The sequence below is a fragment of the Aspergillus brunneoviolaceus genome, assembly GCF_003184695.1.
Source record: "Aspergillus brunneoviolaceus CBS 621.78 unplaced genomic scaffold BO95scaffold_1, whole genome shotgun sequence".
Classification (NCBI taxonomy): Eukaryota; Fungi; Ascomycota; class Eurotiomycetes; order Eurotiales; family Aspergillaceae; genus Aspergillus; species Aspergillus brunneoviolaceus.
Window position 1 is genome coordinate 167186 of NW_020290731.1, and position 25920 is coordinate 193105.

A 25920-nucleotide genomic window follows, 5' to 3' on the forward strand; every position below is an offset into this window, starting at 1 on the left:
CGCAAAGGCCATACAGCCGGTCGGTCGGCGACCACCGACTTCAAGTCCAGCCAACCAAAGAGAAAAAAAAAAAAAAAAACAGACCAGAGGAAAGGAACCCCTTTCCGGCCCATCCGGCTTTTCTTGGATTGCCATGCCATGCTATGCGGAGATTCGACACGCGGGCTTGAGTCCTATGATCAACCACAGAGAAGTAGGGTTCGGGGACCATTTCCATGGCCATGCAGCGGCGGGTAACTTAACTTGACATACGGTAGGGGGATTTCTGGGTGAAAAGAAAGGTGAGATCCCCTCCCCACCCCCGAGTTTGATTGCTGGTCCCCGAATGCATGGCAGATCAAACCCACGAACCCACTCTATCGCCGTCTATTCCTTTTCTTCTTCTTTTTTCTTTGGGGGTTTGTGGATCAGGTGGTGTGGTGTGCTGGTTGTTGGAGTAGAGGAGGTTCAGGAGATTTCGGGGACTTCGGAGGCGAGGGTTGTACTTGTACTTGTACTTGTACTTTAGAGGTACTCTTCTTTCTACATTGAGCACGTCTACGCTGGGTTTGGGCTCAGTATCTTCTCACGATTGATATGGTTCCCTGAGACGGTATATCTGTCGGCCTTATATTTGAAAGCAGACTGAGGAGGACTCTATTTTGCTTATTCCTTTTTCTTTCAACGTTGATCTTCGGTCGCTTGTCAGACGGTGAAGCCCACCCCCCAAGGTCATGTTCACACCGATCCATACCTCGTTGGGCGCCTTACTCCTCTACCAGGGCTCCTCGGGACTCCTCTTGCACAATGGCGCGGTCTTTGGGATCTCGTCCCTGCTGGCGGGCAGTCTGCTGCGTCCCAGCGGCGAGAATGTGCCGGTCCTCGCCGGCCTGGTGTCCAGTCTGGTGCCCGTGGCGCTCTGCATGCCATCATTGATCCCTTCGTACCCCCCAGCGCCAAACTCGTGGATCTCGCTGGCGTCGACGCTGGCGATGGGGTTTCTGCTGGGTTGGGGGACCAAGGTGAGCAGTTCGACAACTTCCTCTCACTTTGACATTGTGGGAACCACCGGCTAACTACCGTAACGGTCTAGAACGGTCGAGGCTGTACCTCCGGCCACATGCTCTGCGGGATTTCGCGTCTGTCCCCGCGCTCCATCATCGCCACCGCCATCTTCTTCACGACCGCCGTGCTCACGGCCAACTTCCCTCCCGGCCGTCAATCTCTGCCGGCGTGTGCGGACGGTCGCCCCTGTTATCTGCCCGTCTATCCCACCGCAGCGGAGGGCGGATTCATGGTGGCCACGACCCTGCTAGCCTTCGCGACGAATTGGGTTGCCGTGCCCCGCGTCCTAAAACGATCCGAGAACTCGCGCGCGGTTTTTGCGTACCTCGCCGGGTTGCAGTTCGGCACGGGGCTGTTGTTCACGGGGATGGCGGACCCGGAGAAGGTGCTGCGGTTCCTCGTCGGCCTCACGGACCCGGCGCGCTTTGATCCCTCGTTGGCGCTGGTGATTGTCTTTGGGATCGTGCCGTCCATGGTGACTTATCTGTCAAGCAGGCCGGGACAAGACACCCAGAAGGGAGGGCCGTCCAAGCCGACGCTGGCGGAGACTTGGAGCTTGCCAACTGCCACTGTGGCGGATATCGACTGGCGCTTTGTGGCGGGAGCGGTGGTCTTCGGCGTCGCTTGGGGGTTGCGTGGCGTTTGTCCGGGCCCGGCTATCCTGCGGTCCGTGGTGCAGCCAACTTGGGGACTGGCGGAGATGGCGGGCTATATGCTCGGAAACTTATTGTAGAGGTTTTCGTGGATAATATCAAGCCGTGTGTATATAAATATATATAGATATATCATCCTAACACCCGCAGGATTTTTCCCCGCAATATATGCTGAGTAGCGGAAAATGACGGTTCAGAGGTTTAGTTAGACGCTATGTGATGCACAAAATATCAGCATGGCTCCAAGGAGATGCAGATGCAGATGCAGTCTAGAGCTAGGACCAGCCCAGGCACTGATGCAGTATTGAGGTTTAGACAAGGCTTACAATTCCGTCTTAGCCCAGCTGTTAGTAGAGCGCTTGTGGCCGGGGCCAGCGCCGTCCCCGGATCCAGACATAAAGCCTTCCAGCTCCATCCACTCGGCCGCGAACGCAGTGAACAGTACGCTCCAGTCCTCCACGGTGTCTATATCTAGATGTTCGCCGTCATCCTTGATCGTGTGCCAGACCGTGGGAAAGCCCCGATCGCCGGCATCAATGATATGCAGGACCTCCACGCCTCGTCTCAGGAAAGGAATGTGGTCGTCTTCAATGTGCATGTACATCGGAATCTCGTTTTCGCTTCTCGACTGATGAGGGAACCAGGACCGTCCGGGATCCGAGGATCGGAACCGCTTCAGCTCCCGCAGCCGCCGCTCCAGCGTGGCCAGCTTTTTGTACGCCCAGTGCGTGGTCGGGAAGAATGACTGGATGGTGGGGTCCTTGGCGCCCAGCAGATCCAGCAGCACGAACAGGGAGATCGAGTCGAGCGGCGACCGGTACACGGACATCGCCGAGTGAACCTCGGAGTCCCACTGCTCCGCCAGGGAGCGTGCACCGTACAGCGAGTCGGTGGCCGTCCACTCCTTGAATGCCTCCTCCCCGTCCATGAAGATCACCTGGATGCCCTGTTGTTCCTCCAGCAGATTCAGCTGCCCCTGGGCGCGCATGTCCTCCCACTTCTTCGTCAGGGCGCTGTCGATGCTCCGCATGGCATGCAGCATGATCGCGCACGGCGCGGCACTGTCGATCGCCCCGATGAAGCCTTCCGGTTCGTACTTGCTGTCGTAATGTGCAACCAGGGTGAGGCGTCCGACGTCGCCGGGGCTGGCGCCGGGCGGATCGCGGGAGGCGATGAGGTTGACGAAGGGAACCTCCTTCCCTTTGGAGACTGGGGTCTTCGATGTTGAGTTCTGTAATTGCAGCGTCCACTCTGGGAGTGAGGTGCGAAAGAACTCCGCAAGGTGATTCAGGACGGCGGTGTTGCCCGCGGTCCCGGAGACACGGGGCACCAGGATCGGGGCGAGCAGTGCACCATCGTGGATATCGAAATCCTTCCCGGGTCGCGGGAGGAATCGCAGGGTCTCGTCCGAGACGGTTTGGTAGGCTGTTCCTGACGCGAGAAGGAGGAAAATGGCGAGGCAGGTGGACAATAAGGGGCGCAGAAGGCCACGGTGCGGCAGCAGCGGAATCATGGCGATGGGGGTTGGGAGAGTGATATGGGTCAACACAAACTCATGGCACGAGACGATGACTATCCCTGACTGTCACAGTTTAGTCAAAGACGAAAGAGGCCTGCAGAAAGAGGATGACAGGAATCAGCACTCTGTCAGGGAGAAAACCAAAGGTGAGTCTTTGTTTCACAAACGAAGCAGCCATGGATTTGGCAGGCCTGACCGCCTTCGAGCTACTATCGATAAGTTCTTATCCGAACTGCCTCAACTTTCTCCGATTTCCCGGCGCTGAGAATCACCTCCGGTTCTATTTCTCCATTCTGTGACAATATGAGGCCTATCATCCTGCTGCATCCGCAATTGCGGGCTGCACTTCCACGAAGTGTCCGGCGGAGTCTCAACAGCAAGCTGTTTGCTCGGCTGAAGACCACCGAGAACGCTGCTCGCAGCCCGAAGAATGATCCGTTCATCAAAAGACCAGCGCACCCCGAGAGTATGTTCTATAACAAGGAACCCGACCCGGCCAGCTACGCATATGGAAAACTCTTTGCGCGGAAAGGTATTGTTGCGAATTAGTCTACATCGCCGCATAGATACCAGCGCTGATCTCATTCCGGCAGGACCCCCCGAGGTGATTCTCATCTACAATGGTGGTGTCCATAAAGCCATGTTCCTGGCGGCATTGAAGATCACTGGCATCCTCCTGTACGGAGTAACGATTGCTTTCATCTTGCCGGAGTTTATGAGTGGGGAGTATCCTGACTGGTATGCCCCAGCAGGTAAGTTCGAAACCCTCGATTGTGCTCATCGCGGAGGGGAGTCAGCGCCTAATATCAGAGAACAGCTCTCACTCTCGGTGCGATCCCGATGCTCTTCATGGCTTACAATGGGGCTACCTTTGTTTGCTACATTCACTTGTTTCTGCCAATGTCTGCTCGCCAGTCTCGGCAGGCGGCTGAGGATTATGCCAGAAATCTTCCGCCGACGGCTCGGTTGTTCATCACGACCATGGCGTTCTCAACTAGACCTATAAAGAGGGAAGTACATCTCAAAAACCTTGTCCCCGAAGTCACGCTCAGGCGTCCCGTGAGCTTCAAGGATGTGGGTCCCGAATCCAAGAAAGGGTACTGGACTCGAGGGTTGACAGAATTCTGGGCGGCGCCCAAGAGCCACCGTGGGAAACAGTCGACAGCATTCTATCCTCACCTGTGGCCGGTGGTGAGGGAGCAGATTGAGCGGAGGGCGCCGTGAGGGAAGTCTTGGTAAATTTGGCGTTAGGCGGAGTTCAATGTGAGAGATTGGCATGGAGGTTTCTTATATTAGTGAAACTGGAGACGTGGATAACATTAGCCTCAGCATCTTTACTCCGGAGTTGAAAACCAACGATACTCTTTACCACATCTCTTTTGGGTCCAATGGACCCATATCCATGATCTCTTCACTTTACTCTCATTTCCAGCCTGTGTTACGCCTTAGCGTGACTTCGTGCTGTCCCGACAACACTTTGCCGATTTCAGTCACCATTCACTCACCCAAGCTGATATTTTTCTCCATATCCCTCATATTCCTAACCTGTCCCACCTGCTTGTGAGCGAAACCGCCACTTTCTCCTTTCATTCAAATTTCTCCTCATACCACTTTCTTCCCCCTACACTCGCATACTCTCCACATAGCTTTACTCGCAGAACAAATCTTACTGAACACTCACACGTTCATGGTCCCCTCACCTCATCAGAAACACCCGCTCGAACAGCTACATCATCTTTTTATACAACACACGCTACAAAAGGAAGTAGCAAGAACATCAGTCATGGCAACTAGAGGTCCTCCTAAGCCGGAGGGCTGGTTCGGCTTGACTCTGAACGAAGCCAGGCTCATTGTCCTCGGCCAGATGTGCTGTGATTCCACTGGCAAAGTAAGCAATCTTGACACCCAGATACCGAGAGAGAATGAATGCTGACATCCAAGAGAAGGTCGATTACGAAAAGATAGCTGTCAGAGGCGGTTACAAAAATGCAGCGTCTGCTATGACCGTCTACCGCAACGCGAAACGCCGACTGGCCGAACTCTCAACTGCTTGCCCCGAAGGTTCTGCTGATGCTGCCAACACCTCTACCGCAGCAACCCCGCTCAAGACTCCTACGAAGCGTAAGAGAGGCAAGGCAGCGGATGCCACGCCTGATGATATGCCTGCCACCCCCAGTGGTACTGTCGAGGCCGAAGCAGCCGTGACCCCAAAGCCCAAGCGCGTCCGGAAGACCCCGGCGAAGAAGGCAGCCGCTCCCAAAGTCGTTATTCCGAAGGTCGAGGAAGGTGATAGGTAAGTGCCACCCCTCATACGACGCCTCTGAATCCCCGAACTATGCTAACCGAAAATTCAGCGACGGGGAAGCTAGTATGCAACTCGAATCCTCTCCTCTTGCGCAGGCCAGCGCTCAACACGACGAGGGCGGCGATTTGTATAAACGGATCAAGGAAGAGCAGTCTACTCTGGCTGACATCGAGGAGGAAACTATGGCTGATATTCTGAAAGAGCATATCACTGCGTCTGACGAGGAGAGAGTCATGGCCCCGATTGATGTCGCAGCCGAGATGGAGGCAATGGAATCAGCTCGGTCCCGGTAAAGACCGAGGAATGAGTCTCTCATCCACCTCCAAAGCTGTAATCCGATGAACGGATTGATCTAACATGCTTTACCGAATTTCTGTTATTATCCCCAACGGCGCCCTTTAGGGTGTTCCTTATGGGAGCGCCTGTGCTTGATAGTTTTCAATCAAAAGAACAATGATGCAGTCGTGGCACTGCGCAGGTCCGTCTTCATGGCTTGTATAACTTGAGCGGTTGAGCCTATATAATTCTTCACCTCAAGATATGTACATGTCCGTGTAGCAGTAGCCACATTCTTAATGCTTCAATCAAAATTTCGGTAGTGTCATTAGGTGAAGCTGGGCCACCTCTTCAAAAAAAAAAAGATATCCATCTAATCAGTAGAGATCGATTTTTCACCGACAGCGCTAGAACCAAACAGTTCACTCAGCAGATCAAGTCCCAGTCAAGGTAAAGACCTGGTGAATGTTGTATTCTCCTTATCTACATCTGGGACTATCTGCTTAGTTTGCATGATTTGCACGATTTGCATACTGTAGCTTCTCCGACCCACCCGCATCAACAATTCTCCGCCAGACAAGCAACTGGACGGCTTCTTATCGGAGGAAGGCAAACCATGCTATCGAGAAATTACTAGGATACAATTGCCTGACGCTTTTTTTGGGCTATTAAATCGCCCCATTTGATTCTCCTCCACCCCGGAACTCATGAGAATTCATTCGGGGTCGCTGCCCCAGCGGGCACGCCTACATGTTCCTCGAATCCCGACTCTCTCCCACCAAACCGTATGCGGCGTCCACAACTACGCGCGGACGGCCGCGGTTCTGCGGGCGAACTCCGCGCTGACCACCGGACCTCGTCCAACGCTGAACCGAACGACAATCCCATCCATGACCGAGCAGAAGAGGTGGATCAGTCAACGGTACTTGCAACGGCTCGAAGAAGCCCGACAGGAATGGGCCCACTTCTCCCGGCAGATCAAGGAAGGGAAACGGAAGAATTTCGCACAGCATCTTGAAGACAGAGGACTGTTGCACGACGTCGTCGGGTGAGTGTTTGTGTGTAGGATTGCAGTGGATCTGCTTGAGAATCAGGCTAACGGGGGCGCGCTCTTCTTTTCCACCTCCAGGGAACGGGAGCTTCTGCACCGCGTGTTCACCGAGAAGAGGGCTGGTATATATGCCGGCGTCGATCCTACCGCTCCTTCTCTTCATGTTGGACATATGTTACCGTTTATGGTTCTGGCATGGGGCTATGTCTGGGGTCTGCCTGTTCACTTCATCGTAAGTCACACTCACGCCCCCCTCCCCCCGGGCGAGACAGTCTGGCTGACATCGAGGACAGCTTGGCGGTTCAACAAGCCGCATCGGTGATCCTACTGGGCGACTAGCGGGGCGAGAACAGGTCAAAGCATCGGTTCGAAAGGCAAACATGGCGTCGATGCACATTCAGCTGAAGCGACTCGGCAAGAGCATTGAGGCTTACGGCCGAAGACATGGCTACGAGAAGGAATGGTCCTGGAGGCGGAGTATTACCAACAATAATACGTGGTGGACAAGTGTCACTTTCATGGAGCTCGTCCGAGATCTGGGCTCTTACATGCGTCTGGGCCCCATGCTTGGGAGGGATACGTGAGTTCCTTTTTTTTTCCGCCGCCAGCCATTGTCGTGGGTACTGATCGTCTGCAGCGTCAAGAATCGGTTGGAGAAAGGAGACGGAATGTCGGTTGCCGAATTCATGTATCCTCTCATGCAGGCATGGGACTGGTGGTATCTGTTCCGGAGGGGCGTGCAGGTCCAAGTTGGAGGCGCCGATCAGTACGGAAACATTCTGTTCGGCATGGAAGCCGTCAAGACGGCTAGCAGAAACACCGCCAACGAGCAGGAGCGCAATTCGTTGAAGGATGAAATCGATAGGCCTATTGGGATGACAACGCCCCTGCTCACGACTTCTTCAGGGGAGAAGTTTGGCAAGTCGGCAGGCAATGCGATCTGGCTTGACAAGGAGATGACATCCACCTTTGAGCTATACCAGGTATGAGAGAGCGCCTCGCATCTTCTTTTCAGGTTGACTAATGCCCATCGCAGTTCTTTGTCCGTACTCCCGACGACGTTGTGGAGAAATACCTCAAGATGTTCACTTTCTTGCCCTTGCCGGAAATCGAGAAGATCATGGCGGAGCAGGTTTTGGACCCGTCCAAGCGCGTGGCCCAGCATGCTTTGGCCGCAGAATTCGTGGAACTCATTCACGGCAAACAGGAGGCGCACGCAGTCGCCCTCCAACACCGCCAACTCTTCCGCCCAAGATCCTCCACCGCCGAACCCACTCCTCTCCCTGGCCAGCCCAAGGCCCATCCCATCCCTCAGTCGCCGTATGCAAAGGATGCCAACATGGCGTCCGGCAATATTTACGCCCCTCAGACGAATTTCAGCAACATGCCCGCCCACCGAATGGAGCTCCCCAGATCTCTGGTCGAGAAGCAACCTTTACACAAACTCCTCTGGAGTTCAGGACTGGTGAATTCCAAGAGTGAGGGACACCGTCTCGCTGCGAACGGTGGGGCGTATGTTGGAAGCCGCCCCGGCGCAAGCGGGCCTATGTCTGACAGCCTGGAATACACGCCTATCAGGGTCTGGCTTCCGGAGAGGACCAAAGAGTTTATCGTTGACGAAGATCTTCTGTTCCTCAGAGTAGGCAAGTGGAAGTTCAAGATCATCCAGATCATTAGCGATGAAGAATTCGCCAAGAAGGGACTGACCTGCCCGGGATGGGAGTCCGAGTGCGCGGAGTCCAAGCCCTGAGCAGGGAAAGCTGGGGATAGCTATTCGCCTCTCAGTGTATAACAAAGACCTGTACATATATCGCATACCAAAACGAATATACTGTGTATCAATAGACTGCGACATGGACATGTATTCGGTCACTAGCAGTTGACTTACCCTGTAGTGTGGTAGCATGATATGACAGCCAAGGCGGTGAGCGATGGCATAAAAGAACCCCCCAAAAACCACTCAACGCGTCCGACGCGCGACGGCCCGCACGTCCATATCCTTATCGCCCGCCCATCCTCCAGTCCAGGGCCGCGCGCCTTTTCAATCCCTCTCCCCAAAACATCTCACCTCCCAGTGTGTGGAATTGGCCCTTCTTCCCTTCCTCCGATAATCCATTGCAGCATGATATAAACGCACAATTCAAAAAGACAAAGTCATCCAGATACTATCCGGACCCCCCCCCCCTCCGTTCCAGAATGGCCAAAGGAGCCCCCGCCGCCTCGTCCCCTCCTCCGACCGCGACGCCTCCATCCTCCCGGGCGCTGAAACGAACCACCTCCAGCACGCAGAACATGAAGAGCCAGAAGTCCATCCTCGGATTCTTTCAGAAGTCATCGCCCTCGACCCCGTCGACGGCTCGCAAGGTCGTCGAGCCCGCCTCCTCGCCCGCCGAACGGGCTTCCATCCAGCGCGCGGGAGCCGATACCACCACCAGCAGTACCGAGAAGAAGAAGCCGCTGCAGCCGCAGCACCGTGTGCCCCATTTCAAGCAGGACTTGACGCCGGTGCCTAGTAGTGATCTCGTGATACCTGACGAGGACGATGATGAGAGACAAGAGCAAAATGCGGTGCAGGTATGGTGTGCTCGCTTCAAGTTAGTAATAGAATGTTTTGGTGTGACTGACCTGTTGAGGGGATGCAGGCCGGTGGTGTTGATGAGCAGCAGACGTTCACGTCTCCGTCGCGTCGGGTAAGAGATTCTTAGAATTCGGTGTTTGGGACGTACAGATGTGCTGACAGATGTGATGTTGCTCAAGGCTAGGAAGAAGGTCAATTATCTTGAATCGGATTCCGAAGGTGAAGAGGACGACGAGAAGATCTTCCGTCCCGGCCGCAGTAGTCGCAACAAGCGTCAAAAGGTAGCTGTAGAGAGTGAGGATGAGTTCAAGGAGGCTGCAGATGGCGAGGAATATTCTGATTATGGTTGGTTCAAAGCTCGACGTGGTACAGTATATAAGCGCTGACATTGCCTAGAACTGGACGACTTCATCGTCGCTGATGATTCGGACGAGGAGGCAAAGCCGGTCAAGAGGCGCACGAAACCGGCTGCTCGTCCCAAGACCAAGTCATCCCCTCTGCCGTTGCAGACGCCCGACGACAATGAGGATCTCGATTTGGACATCCCCGAAGCGACCGGCGGCACGGCGATGAAATGGACGTATGACCCTGAACACTCCGAACCCCGGCAACAACGGACGGCACCGACGACGCCTAAGCGTCCCAGTAATGGCAAGCAGAAAGCACACGTTACCGAGCCGGAGCAGCGATACGCCTGGCTGGCAAATCTTCGAGACATCGATGGCCATCCCATCGGTCATCCGGAGTATGACCCTCGGACTCTATATATACCTCCCTTGGCTTGGTCCAAGTTCTCACCGTTCGAGAAGCAGTACTGGGAGATCAAGCAGAAGTTCTGGGACACGGTGGTGTTCTTCAAGAAGGGCAAGTTCTACGAGCTCTATGAGAACGACGCCACCATTGGCCACCAGCTCTTTGACCTGAAGCTGACCGATCGCGTGAACATGCGCATGGTGGGTGTCCCGGAGATGAGTCTGGACCATTGGGCCAATCAGTTCGTTGCCAAGGGCTTCAAGATCGCTCGGGTGGACCAGATCGAGTCGGCTTTGGGCAAGGAGATGCGCGAAAGAGACGGGAAAGATGGCAAGAAGAAGGCCGGCAAGGAGGACAAGGTGATCAGGCGAGAGTTGGCTTGCGTCTTGACTGCGGGTACACTCGTCGAAGGCTCGATGCTTCAAGACGATATGTCTACGTACTGCGTCGCCATCAAGGAGGCACTTATTGAGGATCGTCCAGCTTTCGGACTGGCCTTCGTCGACACTGCAACTGGCCAATTCTTCTTGTCGGAGTTTGTCGATGACGCCGATATGACCAAATTCGAGACCTTCGTGGCGCAGACGCGTCCTCAGGAACTGTTGCTCGAGAAATCCACCGTCTCCACCAAGGCACTCCGCATCCTGAAGAACAATACTGGTCCGACAACTATCTGGAACTACTTGAAACCCAGGAAGGAATTTTGGGAAGGCGATATCACCGTCCGCGAACTTGATGCGAGCGACTACTTCGTCTGTGAAGATGGGGACAACCTGCAGGCGTGGCCTGAGGCTCTGCGCGAGGCCCGGGACAAAGAGCTGGTGATGTCTGCTTTTGGGGCGCTGGTGCAATATCTCCGGATCCTCAAGCTCGACCGTGACCTCATCACCATCGGCAACTTTGCCTCGTACGACCCCATCAAGAAGGCTTCCAGCCTGGTGCTGGACGGGCAGACTTTGATCAACATGGAGATTTTCGCCAACTCTTTCGACGGAACCTCCGATGGGACTTTGTTCCAGCTCCTGAACCGCTGCATCACACCGTTCGGCAAGCGTATGTTCAAGCAGTGGGTGTGCCATCCGTTGGTGGATGCGAAGAAGATCAACGCTCGACTGGACGCGGTGGACGCGCTCAACGCCGACTCGAGTGTTCGGGATCAGTTCTCTTCTCAATTAACCAAGATGCCTGACTTGGAGCGACTCATCTCGCGGATCCACGCAGCCAACTGCAAGGCCCAAGACTTTGTTCGTGTCCTTGAAGGCTTCGAGCAGATTGAGTACACCATGAGTCTTCTTCAAGAGAGCGGCTCTGGGGAAGGTATAATCGGACAACTTATCAATGCGATGCCGGACCTCAACAGCATGCTCGAGTACTGGAAGACGGCTTTTGACCGCACCAAAGCTCGAGAGAACGGCATCCTGGTCCCGAAGCCTGGGGTGGAGGAAGACTTTGACAGTTCTCAGGAGCACATCGAACAGATCCACCAGCAGCTCGACAACCTCCTCAAGAAACACCGGCGCGAGCTGGGCTCCACGGCGATCTGCTACCGCGACAACGGGAAGGAGATCTACCAGCTCGAAGTGCCCGTCAAGATCAAGAACATCCCCAAGAACTGGGACCAGATGTCGGCCACCAAGCAGGTGAAACGGTACTATTTCCCCGAGCTGCGGGCGCTCATCCGCCAACTGCAGGAGGCGCAGGAGACGCACAGCCAGATCGTCAAGGAGGTTGCGGGCCGGTTCTATGCCCGGTTTGACGAGAACTACACCACGTGGCTGGCGGCGGTGCGGATCGTGTCGCAGCTCGACTGCCTGATCAGTCTGGCCAAGGCATCCTCGTCGCTGGGCCACCCCAGCTGCCGCCCTACTTTTGTGGACGACGAGCGCAGCGTGCTCGAGTTCGAAGAGCTGCGCCACCCGTGCCTGTTGTCCTCGGTCGACGACTTCATCCCGAATGACGTCCGTCTCGGCGGGCCCCGGCCCAACATCGACCTTTTGACCGGTGCCAACGCGGCCGGTAAATCCACCGTTCTTCGCATGGTATGGTCCTATCCCCTTGAGCCTTCAGCGCGTTGAAGGAAAGCAATTTGTGACTGACCCAAAACAGACCTGTATCGCCGTGATCATGGCCCAAATCGGCTGCTACCTGCCCTGCACCTCAGCGACCCTAACCCCCTGCGACCGGATCATGTCGCGCCTCGGCGCCAACGACAATATCTTCGCGGCGCAGTCGACCTTCTTCGTCGAGCTGTCGGAAACGAAGAAGATCCTGGCCGAGGCCACGCCGCGCTCGCTGGTCATCCTCGACGAGCTGGGCCGCGGCACCTCCTCGTACGACGGCGTGGCCGTCGCCCAGGCCGTCCTGCACCACGTGGCCACCCACATCGGCGCCCTGGGCTTCTTCGCCACGCACTACCACTCCCTGGCCGCCGAGTTCGAGCACCATCCGGAGATTGCGCCCAAGCGCATGGCCATCGACGTCGACGAGGCCGAGCGCCGCGTCACCTTCCTGTACAAGCTCGAACCAGGGGTCGCCGAGGGCAGCTTTGGCATGCACTGTGCGTCCATGTGCGGGATCCCCGGCAAGGTGATCGAGCGCGCCGAGGTGGCGGCGAAGCAGTGGGAGCACACGAGTCGGTTGACGGAGAGTCTGGAGCGGAGGAAGGGGAAGGGGGATGGGGCGGCGGCTGTTGTGGGGATGGGGTGGTGGAGTGATGTTGCGTGGGCTTTGCGGGAGGAGGATGACGCTCGTGTAGTGGAGGAAGGGGAGGTCGGGGTGAGTGAGCGGAGTCTGGAGGTGTTGCGCCGCGCGATCGAGGCTTTGTAAGGCATCGCGGTGCGCTTCCCTTCTAAGCTGCTCTTCTATGTCGGAAGATGTATGAAGTGAGAATTGGTGGCGATGTTCGACGCTTACCCTGATCTTTTCATCGGCTGTTGTGCTTTATATTTCGGTGTTCGTGGCGTTCCGTGGGTCTTACTCAAAATTTCTCAGGGAGTTAGTCTAAAGAGCGTTTTCGGGTTATATAACTATTAGGTGGCTGACTTTGAGAATATAAGATGGTCTTTCTGAATAACGTTAGGGACGGGTGTGAATAGAAGGACAAGCAACAACCACGCCATCCGAAGTCCATTGTTCGACCATCAAGTCCGGCCAAATGCGCAGGTCTTACTGCCTCCGCGCCGCTCGTCCACTGGTACTTGATAAGTAGATATTGACGGCTGGTTTCCTAACTCTCTCGTGGTGCATCACTCTCCTCCAGCTCTCACCATTGACCTCAGTGCTACTAACTTATACCTAGCAGACAACATAAGCCCACCCTCCAGGCCTTCTCGACCGCAGACCACAACGCAACGAACCAGAATCTACCGAAGATCCAGCAGAAGCTGCTGAACCCTCGGAAGCCGTGATGAGCCATTCCAACACGGGTTAAAGACAGCCAGGCAGAGAGGTACCCTTCTGCCTGATCAACTGAAGGCAATGAAGCATAAGTCCCCAGAACAAAAGCATTGTCCTCTTTCTCCTCCTTCCCCTTGTCCTCAAACCCCATGCCACATACCGTTAGTCAACAACACCCTCTATACCGTCATGTCTCTTTTCCCAACCGCATGTTCTTTACAAGGTGAGTACTCCATGGAGCTTAACCTCCCCCTTATTGAAGAGACATACCACTCCTGCAATATCTTATGGCATTTACAATCAGAACGCTTTACACTCTTCCACCGCTTCAGGGAGGTAAGAAGCAGCGCACAGCTTATATTCATTACAGCAGATTCATCACAGCAACTCTATGGAACATGACTCGTGAACGCCATCAACGTCGCCGGATCAATCCATGGCAACGACATGTCAATCAGCTCGGATGCCCCGAACAGATCTTCAAAATCCGGAATCGACGCTGACTCCAACGGAAAAGACTCGAACCCTTCTCTGCTGGAACTCCCGTGCAGCAGACTAGTCCCACGATGGCCCGTGTCATCATCGACAGGCACTTGCCCCTCACCCGGTCTACTATACGAGTCCGATCCACCGAAGAGGAAATTCAGAGTCGATTCCGTATCGGCAACAGAGGTCCACAGACGTGGAGAGGCCATCAACTTCATGATATTCGCGAAGGCTCGTTGGTCGATCGCATGGCGCTGATGCAGGATGTCATGGAGATACGCCAGTCGCCGCAGCACGAGCAAAGCGCCATGCCGTGTCTCCGTGTATGACGACTCTAGCAGCTGGATGCTGACGAGGATCAATTCTTTGGCCTGGGTGATCTCTGCTGGAGTTCGCAAATGCCCGAAACAGATCAGGTCGAGGCATAGAAAGGTGCCGGCCGTTACCGCCGAGCACGCCACGGCCCAGAATTTCTGGAAGTGAGAGCATGGGTCGTGGTATCTGCGCTGCAGGATACGTTTGGCTGCTGATACAGCGCTGGCGTGGACCAATTCGTGGGCTGCGTTGGGGTTGCCCAGTAGCTGGGGGATGAGGGCGACGCTGAGATTGATCCGCCACGTGTCGAGGAGGTTCCACACCAAGAAGCGCTGCACATTCATCCATGATGGGACTCCTTCGAGCGGAACTCCGGATGTGTCTGTCCCATTGTAGAAGAGATGGCGTGGGAAGGAGGACGCCACAGAGTCAATTTCTTTAACGGAAGCCTGTACGATGCTGCCGCTCCACTCCTTGATTGATCTGACCGTGTTCTGCATGGTGGCGGCTAGTTGTGCCATGGCCTTGTGATACTCGAAAGGAGACGATACGTCGGAGTCACTTGAGTAGTCTGGTGTATAAGATTCATCGCTGGTCTCTAGTATCGTCGTGAACGACCCAGGGTGGATTGAGATTGGACGAGACCACACAGTCATCCTAAGGACAGTAAGCGTTGAGCGCGCTACAAGGAAGGCCAATACCCACCAATCGACAATCACCAAAGTCCACCACAGTCGTCGATATACATTGACAGGCGTATCAGCCTGGGTGTCTCGCAGTGAGTGAGGTATTTCGCAGCCTTCCCCAAGACGATCCAAGCCAACCAGTCTAGCCACGTTCACAGCCAAGCCGTGTAGAATGTACTCTCGACTAGACTGTCCGAGGTTCTTGTGAACGATATTGAGGATTGTAAGGGCTTGTACCGTCAAGACACTGGGCTTACTGACGTAATCAGCGTGCTCCAACTCTTTGACAGCAGCGTCGCACCAAATGCGACATAATTGCGTGGTCATCCTGCTGAGCGACATCTCCCCCGACCTCCCCGTCAGATAGCTCTCATGGAAGAACTGGAAGCCCTCGATCATCTCATCGTTCATGAAATATACCCCCACCTAGCGGAACGTCAGTCTGAAGCGCCGGACCTTGCATGACGGCAGGTCACCTACAGCTAACACGCTCAAATACACCGCATTCCAGCCGTGAGCCCTCGAATTGCCAGTGTCCATCAACTGATCCCAGAACGCACGATGCTCCTCAGCAAAGACTGCCGGCTCCAGGGCACAGTGAACCCACGCCAAATGCGTGAGCGAGAACCGCACGATCACCTCGCTCCAGTGCCGCGCCGGCAGGATAATCAGGACATGATCATCTCGCGGACGAAGGGGATCGACCCCTCCATCGTGCGATGATTCAGCCAAAAGCCCAAACGGTAGCCTCTGGAAGTCATTCAGTATCTTCTCCAAAGAATGAGACCGCTCTGCCGCAGGCACCGGCCGGAAGACCTCAGTCTCTGCCTCGGGCCGTTGGAGGACGGACTCCAGCTGGCGGATGCGGGTCTTGAGACTGAGGTTCTCCTGCACCAGCCTGCAATTAAGGGTCGATTCGCTCTCATCCGAATCTTCTTCGTCCACGGCACTACGGTACTCGCTGATCAGGAACCGCGCCCTCCACTAGAAGAATAGGTAGGGCTCACACAGTCACCTTGCCATGGACCTTGACGACCTCTCGTGCGCAGGCCGCCGATTCGCCGCGCCGGATGCAGGCGTCGCAGGGGATCTTCTTGGAGCACTTGACTTTCCGGCGAGCACATTGGATGCACGTGCGAGGCACTCGCTGGGTCTCGCGCATGTGCTGGGGCATGAGGGGTGGAGATGGCTCTCGAAATTAGGGGTTTTTGGTTGGCTGTTTCGAACTTGAGTTGAAATGAGGGGCTTCTGCTATTCAGGGGAGTATAATGAGCGTGTAATCCGAGAAAGTGGTGTTCGAATCTTGCACACTTCGGGTGAGCGCGGGTGAGTTTTATTACTTGGACTAACTTATAAGTTGCCTAGAGATTGGCAGGTGCCATGTGACCATCGCTCCTGCCGTTTGTGGTAAAATCCGGGGTTCGGCTGTGCCTTCCCCACAAAAGCGGGGATGTTTTTTTTATTGGGTACACGTACGAGTAACTACGTACAAGTACTCATTTTACCATTTTTTTTATTATTACATTATTCAAATGCTGTTCACCAAGAACACTCAAGAATCAGTAGAGCAGTCCCCTCCCTTCAATTTCACCCTTTGTCATGCTCTAGCCCACCTCTTCTAATCAGATTTCTACACCTTTACCATCAACCGCATACTTCATCGTCAGCGACCTGATCTTCGGCCCGAAGATAAACACCGGCAGCCCCAGGGCCGAGATCACCCCCATGATGATCGCACAGATCTCCAAGCTACCCTGAAAGCCCTTCTGCGCGATGAATTCCGTGATACCAAAGGAGATCCCGAACGAGATGAATCCACGGATCGCACAGATGAGCACCAGGATCGGCGCGGCGCGCTCACCGTAACTATCCAGCGTGTATGTGAACCCATTGAGGATGATCCCGATGTAGCCGAAGTACATGCCATTGAATGTGGTGACGATGGCCCACGACGACCAGTCGGCCGGGTGCGAGCCCGCGCGACCGTAGATGATCGTGGAGATCAGCACGACCGCAATGGGGAGGATGATGGGGATGAGACGCATCTCGGGCGCCACCACCCCGCCGCGGCGACGGGCAATCCACCGGTGCAGGCGGTCGCCGCCGTAGCCCAGGATCGGCACCATGAGCATCGAGACCACGATCTGGCCGCCTTGGACCAGACCCAGGCTGGTGTCGGGGTAGCTGTAGGGAGGTGCGGCCAGCAGCGGGGCATATTCGGTGACGCCGATGACATAGATCCCCAGGGAGATGCTGTTCATCAGCACCACCCACAGGACCCCGGGAAAGAGGATGCACTGGGCCATGTGCTTCCAGCACAGCGCCGCGGCGCCCCAGTTGGCGGGGCCGTGGTAGATCTTCATGCTGTGGCGGAAGGTTCGGGCTTGATACCGCGTGTAGTCCAGGGCGACCGGGTGCTTGGTCGTTGCGCGCAAGACATTGAGCTCTTGCCCCTCGTGGTGGATGTGGACGCGGCCTTCAAAGGCATCGGTCGGCCGGTCGTACAGGGACTCCGGCACGAAGAACAGGGCCACCACGAACACCACCCCGCTCGCGATGGCGAAGGTCCCGTACCACCACCGCCAGCCCAGAGCGATGACGAGGTAGGATGTCGCGATCGTCAGCGCTGCGGATCCGATCGACTGGATAGCACTGAACCAGGCAAGCCTGCTGCTGCGCTCGTGGACGAAGTGGATTTCCTGCGTCGAGTCACTTAAAGATTGACCGGAGATGGGGGCGGGTAGTCGGGGTTCGGCTTACTTGGATGATCAGCGGACACAAGGCCTCGGATTGACCGGCCGCCAGCGAGAGAATATCCCGTCCGGCGATGTGCGATCCTAGACTCTTACTCGCAGCGCACCAGATGGACCCTACCGTTAGAACCAGAGCCGAGGCAAGGAAAATCGGCCTCCGCCCCACGGCCATGGCCAGCGGCATAGCAATCAGGTTCCCAATACCCATGAACAGGGTCGGGTAGGTCATGAGATCGTTCGTTCGCGGGTCATAGTTGTAGTAGGCGGCCATGGTCGTGGTGAAGGGGCCCATTCCGGAGGTCAAAAGAACTCCCAAGACGGAGACTGTGCCTCTGCAGTTAGATCCAACATCCCAGGTTGAGTGACGATAGCCACAACTCACACATTCCCAGCACAAAGGTAATGACCCACTTATGCCACTGGGGCAGATTGAGAGGATCTGCGGCGTGTTAGCCCTCACCTTCCTGATCGTTGAGCAAGTTCGTCCATACCTCGTGGATCGGGTGAAGGGGTGGGAATCAACACGACTTCGCCATCTTCGACCAGCTTGACCGTGCCCAGTGGCTGGAGCTGGTCTGGAGCGGCCGGCTTGACCACTTCCTCGTGCGTGGTATCGATGTCTTTGGTATCCATGACTGTATGCCGGATAGATTCTCTGCTGCGAGAGAACTCCAGTCTAATGCGTGATCATTCGCCGTTTCAGGCGATGCAATGCAGATATATCTAAGAATTCCTTCCCTTCCTCCACAAGAAGCACTTTCGCCTCTCAGACAGTAAACTTACCCCACGGGGTATACCCTTGCACCCGGCCCTCTTGCCCCCACCCCCCTTGTCATGTTACTCATGTAGGGTTGATAACTCCAAGGTGGTCATTGGCGTCACTGACAGGGTGGGGAAGAGTTAATTGAACGTGGAGCCGAGAGCATAATAGCGGTTGTTGAGGACTGGGGGAAGTGAAGTGGGAGGGAAAGGCTTTAGTGGATTAGTGGATGGATCATCATCTCACCCGAGCTCGCCCGAAGCGGGTTGAGTTGCGCTCGCTTACCAGGCAAGTTACGGAGTACCATGGAATCCATGGATGGATTGCATCGGTTGGGACTCGAGTCTGTGCACGGCTTTTGGGGGGGATGGCCACGTGTTGACCAGACCAGACCAGACCTAACTTATCTTGACGTGATCCACTTTTGCTTCTAACGGGTTGGATGCTAGACTACACAGTACCTCCGTCGTCCGTCTTCGTACTTAGTGCCTTAGTCGTATACACCGGCATTAACGGCAGACTGCTTACCGAGGAGTTGCCCCGGAATGGGGTCCAATTAGGATGAAGTTGGAAATCTACACCTTAGAGCAATGAAAATCCAAATCACAATCATAGCAGGAGTATCATTGTCAAACTAAATAAAACAAAACAAAACAAAACACAAGATCTAGTAAGGAATCACCCCCGCCAGCTTCAACAACCGCTCCGTCCGCACCGGCTTCGTCAGGGGCTCATCTCTCTCCAACGGATCAACGCGTTCCTCCCCATCCACCGTCACCGTCGCCTTGCCATGGGTATACAGATTGGTATGGGGCCAATGGGTGGTGGTCTCGAAGTGCTCGAACAGCTCCGCCTTGGTGCGGCGGTCCGCGTCGGTCATCCAGGCCGCGGGCGTGTAGGTCGCATACACGATGGTGCGCACGACGTCCGACTCGCCGAACCGCGCCCAGTGGACCTGCCGCGAGTCCCAGATGATGAGGTCGCCGGGCTCGGCGCAGACCTTGACCAGCTCGCAGCCGCGCGCGGTATACCACGCCAGGTCCGCCTCGGAGAAGGGGTGGAAGTCCTTGTGTTTGGCCGTGCGCCACGGCGTCGGCCCCGTCACGGGGTTCGCCGCGAAGAAGTCGTCGAACAGGGGCGCCGACCCCTTCATCACCACCAGCCCGCCGTCCGCGGGGCCGGCCTCCGACAGATTCACGATCCCCTGCACGCACTGCATACCCGACCGCTCGGGCGCCTGGTCCACATGCGGCCACGGCTTCGAGTCGTACTCGCCCACGATCGACTGCGGGAGCGTGATGTTCACCGTGTCGAAGGAGACGACCAGCTCGTCCGTTTCCCAGAGCTTGGCGAATGGGGCGATCACGCCGGGTTCACTTCGTGCAGCCGTGTCAGTATTCAGGTCGATATGAGGGGCTGGATGTGACTGAAAGAGGGGGGGGGGACCACGTACCACCGAACGTCCCAGACGTACTTCTCGTGCGCCGCCGAGAAGTGCAGGTACATCCCGCCCTTCCAGCTCTGCGGCAGGTTCTCTTTCTTCCAGGTGGATTTGTCGTGGCGGTCGAACCCCAGCCCGAACGACTCGAGCCAGTCCAGCGCCCGGCTCTGGTATTCCTGCGCCCGCTCCGGCGTCAAGGCGCCCTTGATGACCGCGTAGCCGTTGCGGAAGAATTCGTCGCGGAAGTCGCCATACTGGGGTTTCGGGTTCTGGCTCGACTGGAGCTTCGTCGGCGCCACCGGAGTGGCCTCAGGCGTGTCGATGCGGGAGGGGGCCATGATGTGAGATCGTATGTATGTTGGCAAGTTAGCAAGCAAGATGGAAACTATGGATGTGGAAATCTTGAGTGACGGCGGGAGAGGGTATCATTTGGCCTTTTCTATAGCCTCTCTGGAGGGTCATGCCATTGGGACCGGAATCCGACTTGGCGTCTCCTGGTATCAGAGAGTACACGGTCGAATTGGCCTTCCTCCGAAGGACTGCGACATAGTTGCTCAAGCTGATCCGGTCTAGTGGCTCTGTTGAGTGTGGGGGTGGTCAGCAGGACTGGGCAATCTTGTGGAAGTGGAGAATCCAGAAATGGTGGAGGATCCATGACAATCTCACCCGAACTCGCCCGCCGATCCATCTGGGAAATAAAATACTCCGTATGCATTCAAGTACTGTACAACAAACTCGGCCGAGGTGGCGAACCACGAACCATGAACCATCCATCCCACGCTAATGACAGCCTCGGCCAACTCCAAATGTCCACAACCCGGTTGTCAGATACCTGGAGGAGTTGCAAGTGGGAAACAATGTGACGTTCAATTACCAGTGGGCCCCATCTGGCGTGGGGAATAGCAAGCATGCTCAGGACCGGTGCACCAGGAAGTGCTCAAAAGAAGGGCAGCGCCCTCACCTGGTCCAGGAGGAACAAACAGTAACCTACCAAAAGGGCACCGATCACAATGCCTTCCCCCGTGCCGGTCGCGACACGTCCGATCAACAAGCCCACCGTGGGCAGAAACAACTACCAGCCCTTTGGTTTCCGCGAGGAAACTCTCCCCCAAGGCTGGAGTCCAGACGGCTCACGTCCGCTGCCCTGCGACATCCACGCCTCCCACGACGTGGGAATCCAAGTCCGAGACGGCAGCACTCTCTACTGCGACATCTATCGGCCCGCCAACTCGGACAAGCCGGTCCCGGCCATTCTGGCGTGGAGCCCCTTCGGGAAGAAATTCAATGGCATCACATTACTCAAGTTCCTGCCATGGGGGCTGGGAATCCCCAAGGGTGTTCTCAGCGGCCTTGAGAAGTTCGAGGGGCCCGATCCAGCCGAGTTCGTGCCGCGCGGGTTCGCCATCGTCAACGTAGACGCTCGTGGATCGGGCGACTCGGACGGCACGGTGGGGATCATGGGCACGCAGGAAGCCGAGGATGGCTACGATGTGATTGAGGCCATCGCCAAAATGCCCTGGTGCAACGGCAATATCGGACTGGCCGGAAACTCCCACCTGGCCATCGTTCAATGGTTCATCGCGGCATTGCAGCCGCCATCCCTCAAAGCCATCGCCCCGTGGGAGGCATGCAGTGATCTCTACCGCGAGCAATTCGTCCGGGGCGGGGTCTTCGATGCTGGCCTCTTTGACTGGATCATCGACCACAACATCCAGGGTCACGGCGGCGTCGAGGACTTCCACGAGATGTACCGGCGCAATCGGACCGCGGACACTTTGTACTGGAAGGACAAACGACCAGACTTCAGCAAGATCCAAATCCCCGCCTACATCACGGCCTCCTACACCAGTTTCGTGCACACGATGGGCTCGCTACGCGGATGGCTTCAGATCCCCTCCGCGGACAAGTGGCTGCGGCTGTGCCCCTGGCAGGAATGGTACGACATGTGGAACTGCAAGGACTCCGCCCATGAACTGGCGTCCTTCTTTGACCACTACCTGAATGGCGCCAGCAACGGATGGGAGCAAACCCCGCGGGTCCGAACCACCATCTTACGCTTCAATCAAGACCCGTTGTCCGACATCGTCGAGGAGGACTATCCCATTCCACGCACCGACTATCGCAAGATGTACTTCCACGCCGACGGCACCCTTCGAACTGAGGCCCCCAGTGCAGCGTCATCGCTGTCGTACAACTCGGAGACGTACCAGGACTGTGCAAGCTTCACCTATACCTTCCCAACCCGCACCCGGCTGGCAGGCATCCCCAAAGCGGTGGTATACATGTCCTGTCCCGATTCCCATGATCTCGATGTCTATGTGCTGGTGCGCAAGCTTAATACACAGGGCAAGGCGCTGCTCAATTTAAACATCCCCTGGTCGTCCATCGCAGAGCATGGTGTCAGTCCGGACGACGTTGAGAGTCTCTCTCCACGGGAGAAGACCAATCTGATGTTCCACGTGGGCTCTTTGGGGATCCTGCGGGCGTCAAGACGCGCCATTGATCGCAAGCAATCTCTGCATGAGAACTTTCCCTTCCACCCTCACGACCAGGACGAGTACATCAGCCCGGGCGAGGTGGTAAAGTTGGAGATTGGGATCTGGGCGATGGGGGTGGAGTATGAAGCCGGGGAGAGCGTGCGCGTGGAGATCCATGGGAACAGCCCGCTCCTGCGGGGAGAATTCAAGGAGGATAACGAATTTCAGGAGCTGGCGTCGCACGGGACGCATATCGTTCACATTGGGGGAGAGCAGTCTTCGCATATCATCCTGCCGTTTGTTTGAGATGTAGTACTAATACAGAGACACCACGCGATGAACGATGAAGAACGAGACACCAGCCAGTACTCAGATTACGTAAGTGATTGTAGATATACCAGAAGTAGAAGCTGGAAAATTGATTGATGAATTTATTCCTGTAACTGTCGCAGAAATCTGATCAAACGAAGGAGAGCCCTCTCATGCACGTACGCCCAGCGTACGATCAAGGGTCATACCAACGGGTCAGGGGACACCACCAAGTAAAATTTTGAATCAGAGATGCCTTCATCGCGTCCGTGAATAACAAGGTATGGTGTGCCGAACGCCTTTCTCAGCCTCGCTCCATCCCGGGATTCCCAGCAGCCCTTAAACCCCGAAAGGAGAGCCAGCTGGGGCCCAAGAGGAGAGATGATCGAAAGATACACGCTAGGCTTTCATCATCTGGAGAAATCAAATGTTAGTAACTATCGTTATCAAGTGGTTCGGTTCGAATGTAGCACTCACTTCAAGAAAACTTGGAAGGATGAAGAAGAAAATAAAAAGATGGGCGGAGAATTCCTTTTTTGTAGTGGGCCGGGCAGCGCTAGGATCGATGTGGAAAGCGGAAAGATCCCATCTGCCGTGTCGTGCCGCCTTGGAATCCGCGGCTATCGGATCATCATCCCACTCGGCGTCACTCGACAAACAACCTTCTGCACTTGTGTTTGACCTCAATTGGCCTCTCAGACTTCCGTGAAGCTTTGCGAGGACTGATTGCACTTGATAATGTTCTTGGCCAGGGCGTCGCGATACTCCCCTCAGCTCCGCGCCAGCTATGTCGAGATTTCCAACTACATCCGCGGCCGACGACCGGCGTTGAACCGGACTTTCTATGCGCAGAGCTCCCCTCTACGATCTTCTCATAGCGAAGAATCGCCTCGCGAGCACCTCCCAACTACCAGGAATACATATGAACTGCTTGAAAAGTTCAAGAACTCGAGTAAGTGGTTCCGATCACTCCGCTCTACCTGTTCTCGCGATATCCCGAGACATTGCGACAATACGCCATCGCTAACCATCATCATTACCATCTGCTACAGTCGAGTTTCCGTCCCCGACCTATGACTTCGAGACATTCCTCGCCAACGCCCAGCCCGACCAGGAGGTCGTCTTACAAGGCTATGTCGGCAACCGCAGGGAGCTGTCCAGCAAGCTCGCCTTCGTCCGTTTGACGGACCCGACCATGAAACACAGCGTGCAGCTGGTCTCGACCAAGAAGAGTGGAACCCTGGCCGCCCTCAAGGCGGTGCGCGCGCACAGCCCGGTGGTCATCAAAGGCACAGTCCAGCGGAAGCAAGCAAAGGATGCGGAGATGGCCGAGCGAGACCCGTGGGAGATCGTCCTGGGCGAGATCCAGGCCCTGAATGAGTTCCCGAACGACATCGTCATGACGGGCGACCACGTCCACCCGCCCAAGCACCGCCATCTGCAGCTGCGCTCGAGCAGCGAGCTGCGCGAGGCGCTGCGGTTCCGCGCCGAGGCCCGCAACGTCTGCAGACAGGAGCTGGAGCAGTCGCGCCCGGCGTTCGTGGAGATCGAGACCCCGTTGCTCTTCAAGTCGACCCCGGAGGGCGCGCGCGAGTTCCTGGTGCCCTCCCGCAAGCGCGGATTCGCCTATGCGCTGCCCCAGAGCCCGCAGCAGTACAAGCAGATCCTCATGGCCAGTGGGATCCCGCGCTACTACCAGTTCGCGCGGTGTTTCCGCGACGAGGACCTCCGCGCCGACCGCCAGCCGGAATTCACCCAGGTACGCTCCCCCCGTCTCTTCTCTCTGTTCCAATGACTGACCACGCTGCCCGCAGCTGGATCTTGAAATGTCCTTCGCCACAGGCAACGACGTGATGCAGGTCATCGAAGGCGTGATCCGCCGTCTGTGGTCGACGCTGATGCCGGAGCCCGCGCCCTCGGGCCCCTTCCGCCGCATGCCCTACCAAGAAGCGATGAGCCGGTACGGCTCCGACAAGCCCGACACGCGGTACGGGATGGAGATCTCGCGCATCGACTACCTGCTCCCAGTCGACCTCGTGCAGAAGATCACCCCGCTGACCGATCCGGTCGTCGAGGTCTTCAAGCTCGAAGGCAACGACAACGACCCGGCGGCCATGCAGGAATTCATCACCCAGTTCCTCGACTCGCCCGAGGGCGCGCCCTTCAACGAGAACCCCGACGGCGGGCCGGGGATCTTCGTGGTGGACGCCCGCAAACCGCTCAGCGGACTGCAGCCCTTCGGCTTCGAGGCCGCCGAACACCTGGAGACGACGCTGGGCATCGAGCACGGCGACCTGCTGGTCATCCAGGCTCGGCCGCAGAATTCGCTGACGGGCGGCTCGACGGCCCTGGGCACCCTCCGCCGCGCGCTGCACGCCGCCGCCGTCGCGACGGGCTTCAAGCCCGCCATCCCCGGCTTCGAGTTCCTGTGGGTGGTCGACTTCCCGCTGTTCACCCCGGCGGCAGCCGGCGACTCCGCCGAGGAACCGGGCCAGGGCGGCGCCGCCGGCTTCTCGGCGACGCACCACCCGTTCACTGCGCCCAAGACGGCGGCGGACGTCGACCTGCTCCTCAGCGCGGACCCGACCCGGGCCACGGCGGACCACTACGACCTGGTGGTCAACGGGGTCGAGCTGGGCGGCGGCAGCCGCCGCATCCACGACGCTGCCGTCCAGGAGTTCGTCTTCCGCGAGGTGCTGCGCATGCCCGACCACCGCGTCGCCGACTTCGCCCACCTGCTCGGCGCCCTGCGCGCCGGCTGCCCCCCGCACGCCGGCTTCGCCCTGGGCTTCGACCGCCTCGTCGCCGTCATGCTCGGCCGCGACTCCGTCCGCGACGTCATCGCCTTCCCCAAGATGGGCCGCTCCGGCGAGGATCCCATGGTCAAGGCCCCCAGTCCCATCAGTGACGAGGCGGCTAAGATCTATCATCTGGCGGTGAAGGAGTGAGTCTGCCGCTTCACCTGCCGGTAGTCGTGGTGTCTCTGTATGTGTACGATTTCAATCAAGCGAGGCGGGGTGATAGGTCAGTCTCCCGGGATGTATGACCGGCTGGCTTATGTCCTGTACTGTATTATAATTTTTTGGTATAGAATCTAGAAAAAAGACATCTTTACTTC

General features: G+C 56.6%; 11 protein-coding genes across 11 annotated transcripts; 8 read left to right on the top strand and 3 right to left on the bottom strand.

Annotated features, from left to right (window-relative positions):
- Positions 1–396: 396 nt before the first annotated feature.
- BO95DRAFT_486979 (YeeE/YedE family protein) lies at positions 397–1777 on the top strand (the record flags this gene model as incomplete). Its single annotated transcript, XM_025590474.1, has 2 exons — positions 397–1001; positions 1073–1777. The coding sequence occupies exons 1-2, from the start codon at positions 714–716 to the stop codon at positions 1775–1777; spliced, it is 993 nt and encodes a 330-aa protein (XP_025447900.1). The 5' UTR covers positions 397–713.
- A 207-nt stretch (positions 1778–1984) lies between these two features.
- Positions 1985–3309, bottom strand: BO95DRAFT_437537 (glutaminyl-peptide cyclotransferase family protein). Its single transcript, XM_025585295.1, has one exon. It carries the CDS (start codon positions 3208–3210, stop codon positions 2020–2022), a length of 1191 nt encoding a protein of 396 aa, XP_025447901.1. The 5' UTR covers positions 3211–3309; the 3' UTR covers positions 1985–2019.
- A 172-nt stretch (positions 3310–3481) lies between these two features.
- BO95DRAFT_437538 (uncharacterized protein) lies at positions 3482–4857 on the top strand. The gene is made up of 3 exons (XM_025585296.1): positions 3482–3748; positions 3810–3968; positions 4034–4857. The coding sequence occupies exons 1-3, from the start codon at positions 3520–3522 to the stop codon at positions 4438–4440; spliced, it is 795 nt and encodes a 264-aa protein (XP_025447902.1). The 5' UTR covers positions 3482–3519; the 3' UTR covers positions 4441–4857.
- Positions 4858–4999: 142 nt separating this feature from the next.
- BO95DRAFT_458137 (putative histone h1.3.) lies at positions 5000–5814 on the top strand (the record flags this gene model as incomplete). The annotated part of the gene is made up of 3 exons (XM_025588526.1): positions 5000–5104; positions 5163–5509; positions 5571–5814. The coding sequence occupies 3 exons, from the start codon at positions 5000–5002 to the stop codon at positions 5812–5814; spliced, it is 696 nt and encodes a 231-aa protein (XP_025447903.1).
- A 690-nt stretch (positions 5815–6504) lies between these two features.
- BO95DRAFT_448685 (tyrosine--tRNA ligase MSY1) lies at positions 6505–8598 on the top strand (the record flags this gene model as incomplete). The annotated part of the gene is made up of 5 exons (XM_025587897.1): positions 6505–6845; positions 6927–7080; positions 7142–7428; positions 7486–7831; positions 7885–8598. The coding sequence occupies 5 exons, from the start codon at positions 6505–6507 to the stop codon at positions 8596–8598; spliced, it is 1842 nt and encodes a 613-aa protein (XP_025447904.1).
- A 223-nt stretch (positions 8599–8821) lies between these two features.
- BO95DRAFT_1652 (uncharacterized protein) lies at positions 8822–9769 on the top strand. Its single transcript, XM_025580760.1, has one exon. The coding sequence runs from the start codon at positions 9045–9047 to the stop codon at positions 9540–9542; it is 498 nt and encodes a 165-aa protein (XP_025447905.1). The 5' UTR covers positions 8822–9044; the 3' UTR covers positions 9543–9769.
- On the top strand, positions 9770–13175 carry BO95DRAFT_1653 (DNA mismatch repair protein Msh6). Its single transcript, XM_025580761.1, has 2 exons — positions 9770–12218; positions 12286–13175. Exons 1-2 carry the CDS (start codon positions 9996–9998, stop codon positions 13003–13005), a joined length of 2943 nt encoding a protein of 980 aa, XP_025447906.1. The 5' UTR covers positions 9770–9995; the 3' UTR covers positions 13006–13175.
- A 312-nt stretch (positions 13176–13487) lies between these two features.
- Positions 13488–16460, bottom strand: BO95DRAFT_1620 (Zn(II)2Cys6 transcription factor). The gene is made up of 4 exons (XM_025580737.1): positions 16070–16460; positions 15543–16011; positions 15082–15488; positions 13488–15033 (listed from the first exon to the last, which is right to left on the bottom strand). The coding sequence occupies exons 1-4, from the start codon at positions 16234–16236 to the stop codon at positions 13965–13967; spliced, it is 2112 nt and encodes a 703-aa protein (XP_025447907.1). The 5' UTR covers positions 16237–16460; the 3' UTR covers positions 13488–13964.
- Positions 16461–16684: 224 nt separating this feature from the next.
- On the bottom strand, positions 16685–20354 carry BO95DRAFT_448689 (MFS transporter; the record flags this gene model as incomplete). The annotated part of the gene is made up of 5 exons (XM_025587898.1): positions 16685–17774; positions 17923–18139; positions 18198–18234; positions 19291–19951; positions 20029–20354. The coding sequence occupies 5 exons, from the start codon at positions 20352–20354 to the stop codon at positions 16685–16687; spliced, it is 2331 nt and encodes a 776-aa protein (XP_025447908.1).
- A 408-nt stretch (positions 20355–20762) lies between these two features.
- On the top strand, positions 20763–22822 carry BO95DRAFT_437546 (CocE/NonD family hydrolase). The gene has a single exon (XM_025585297.1). It carries the CDS (start codon positions 21027–21029, stop codon positions 22797–22799), a length of 1773 nt encoding a protein of 590 aa, XP_025447909.1. The 5' UTR covers positions 20763–21026; the 3' UTR covers positions 22800–22822.
- A 718-nt stretch (positions 22823–23540) lies between these two features.
- Positions 23541–25907, top strand: BO95DRAFT_509915 (aspartate--tRNA ligase MSD1; the record flags this gene model as incomplete). The annotated part of the gene is made up of 3 exons (XM_025591314.1): positions 23541–23754; positions 23855–24561; positions 24617–25907. 3 exons carry the CDS (start codon positions 23541–23543, stop codon positions 25748–25750), a joined length of 2055 nt encoding a protein of 684 aa, XP_025447910.1. The 3' UTR covers positions 25751–25907.
- Positions 25908–25920: the final 13 nt, after the last annotated feature.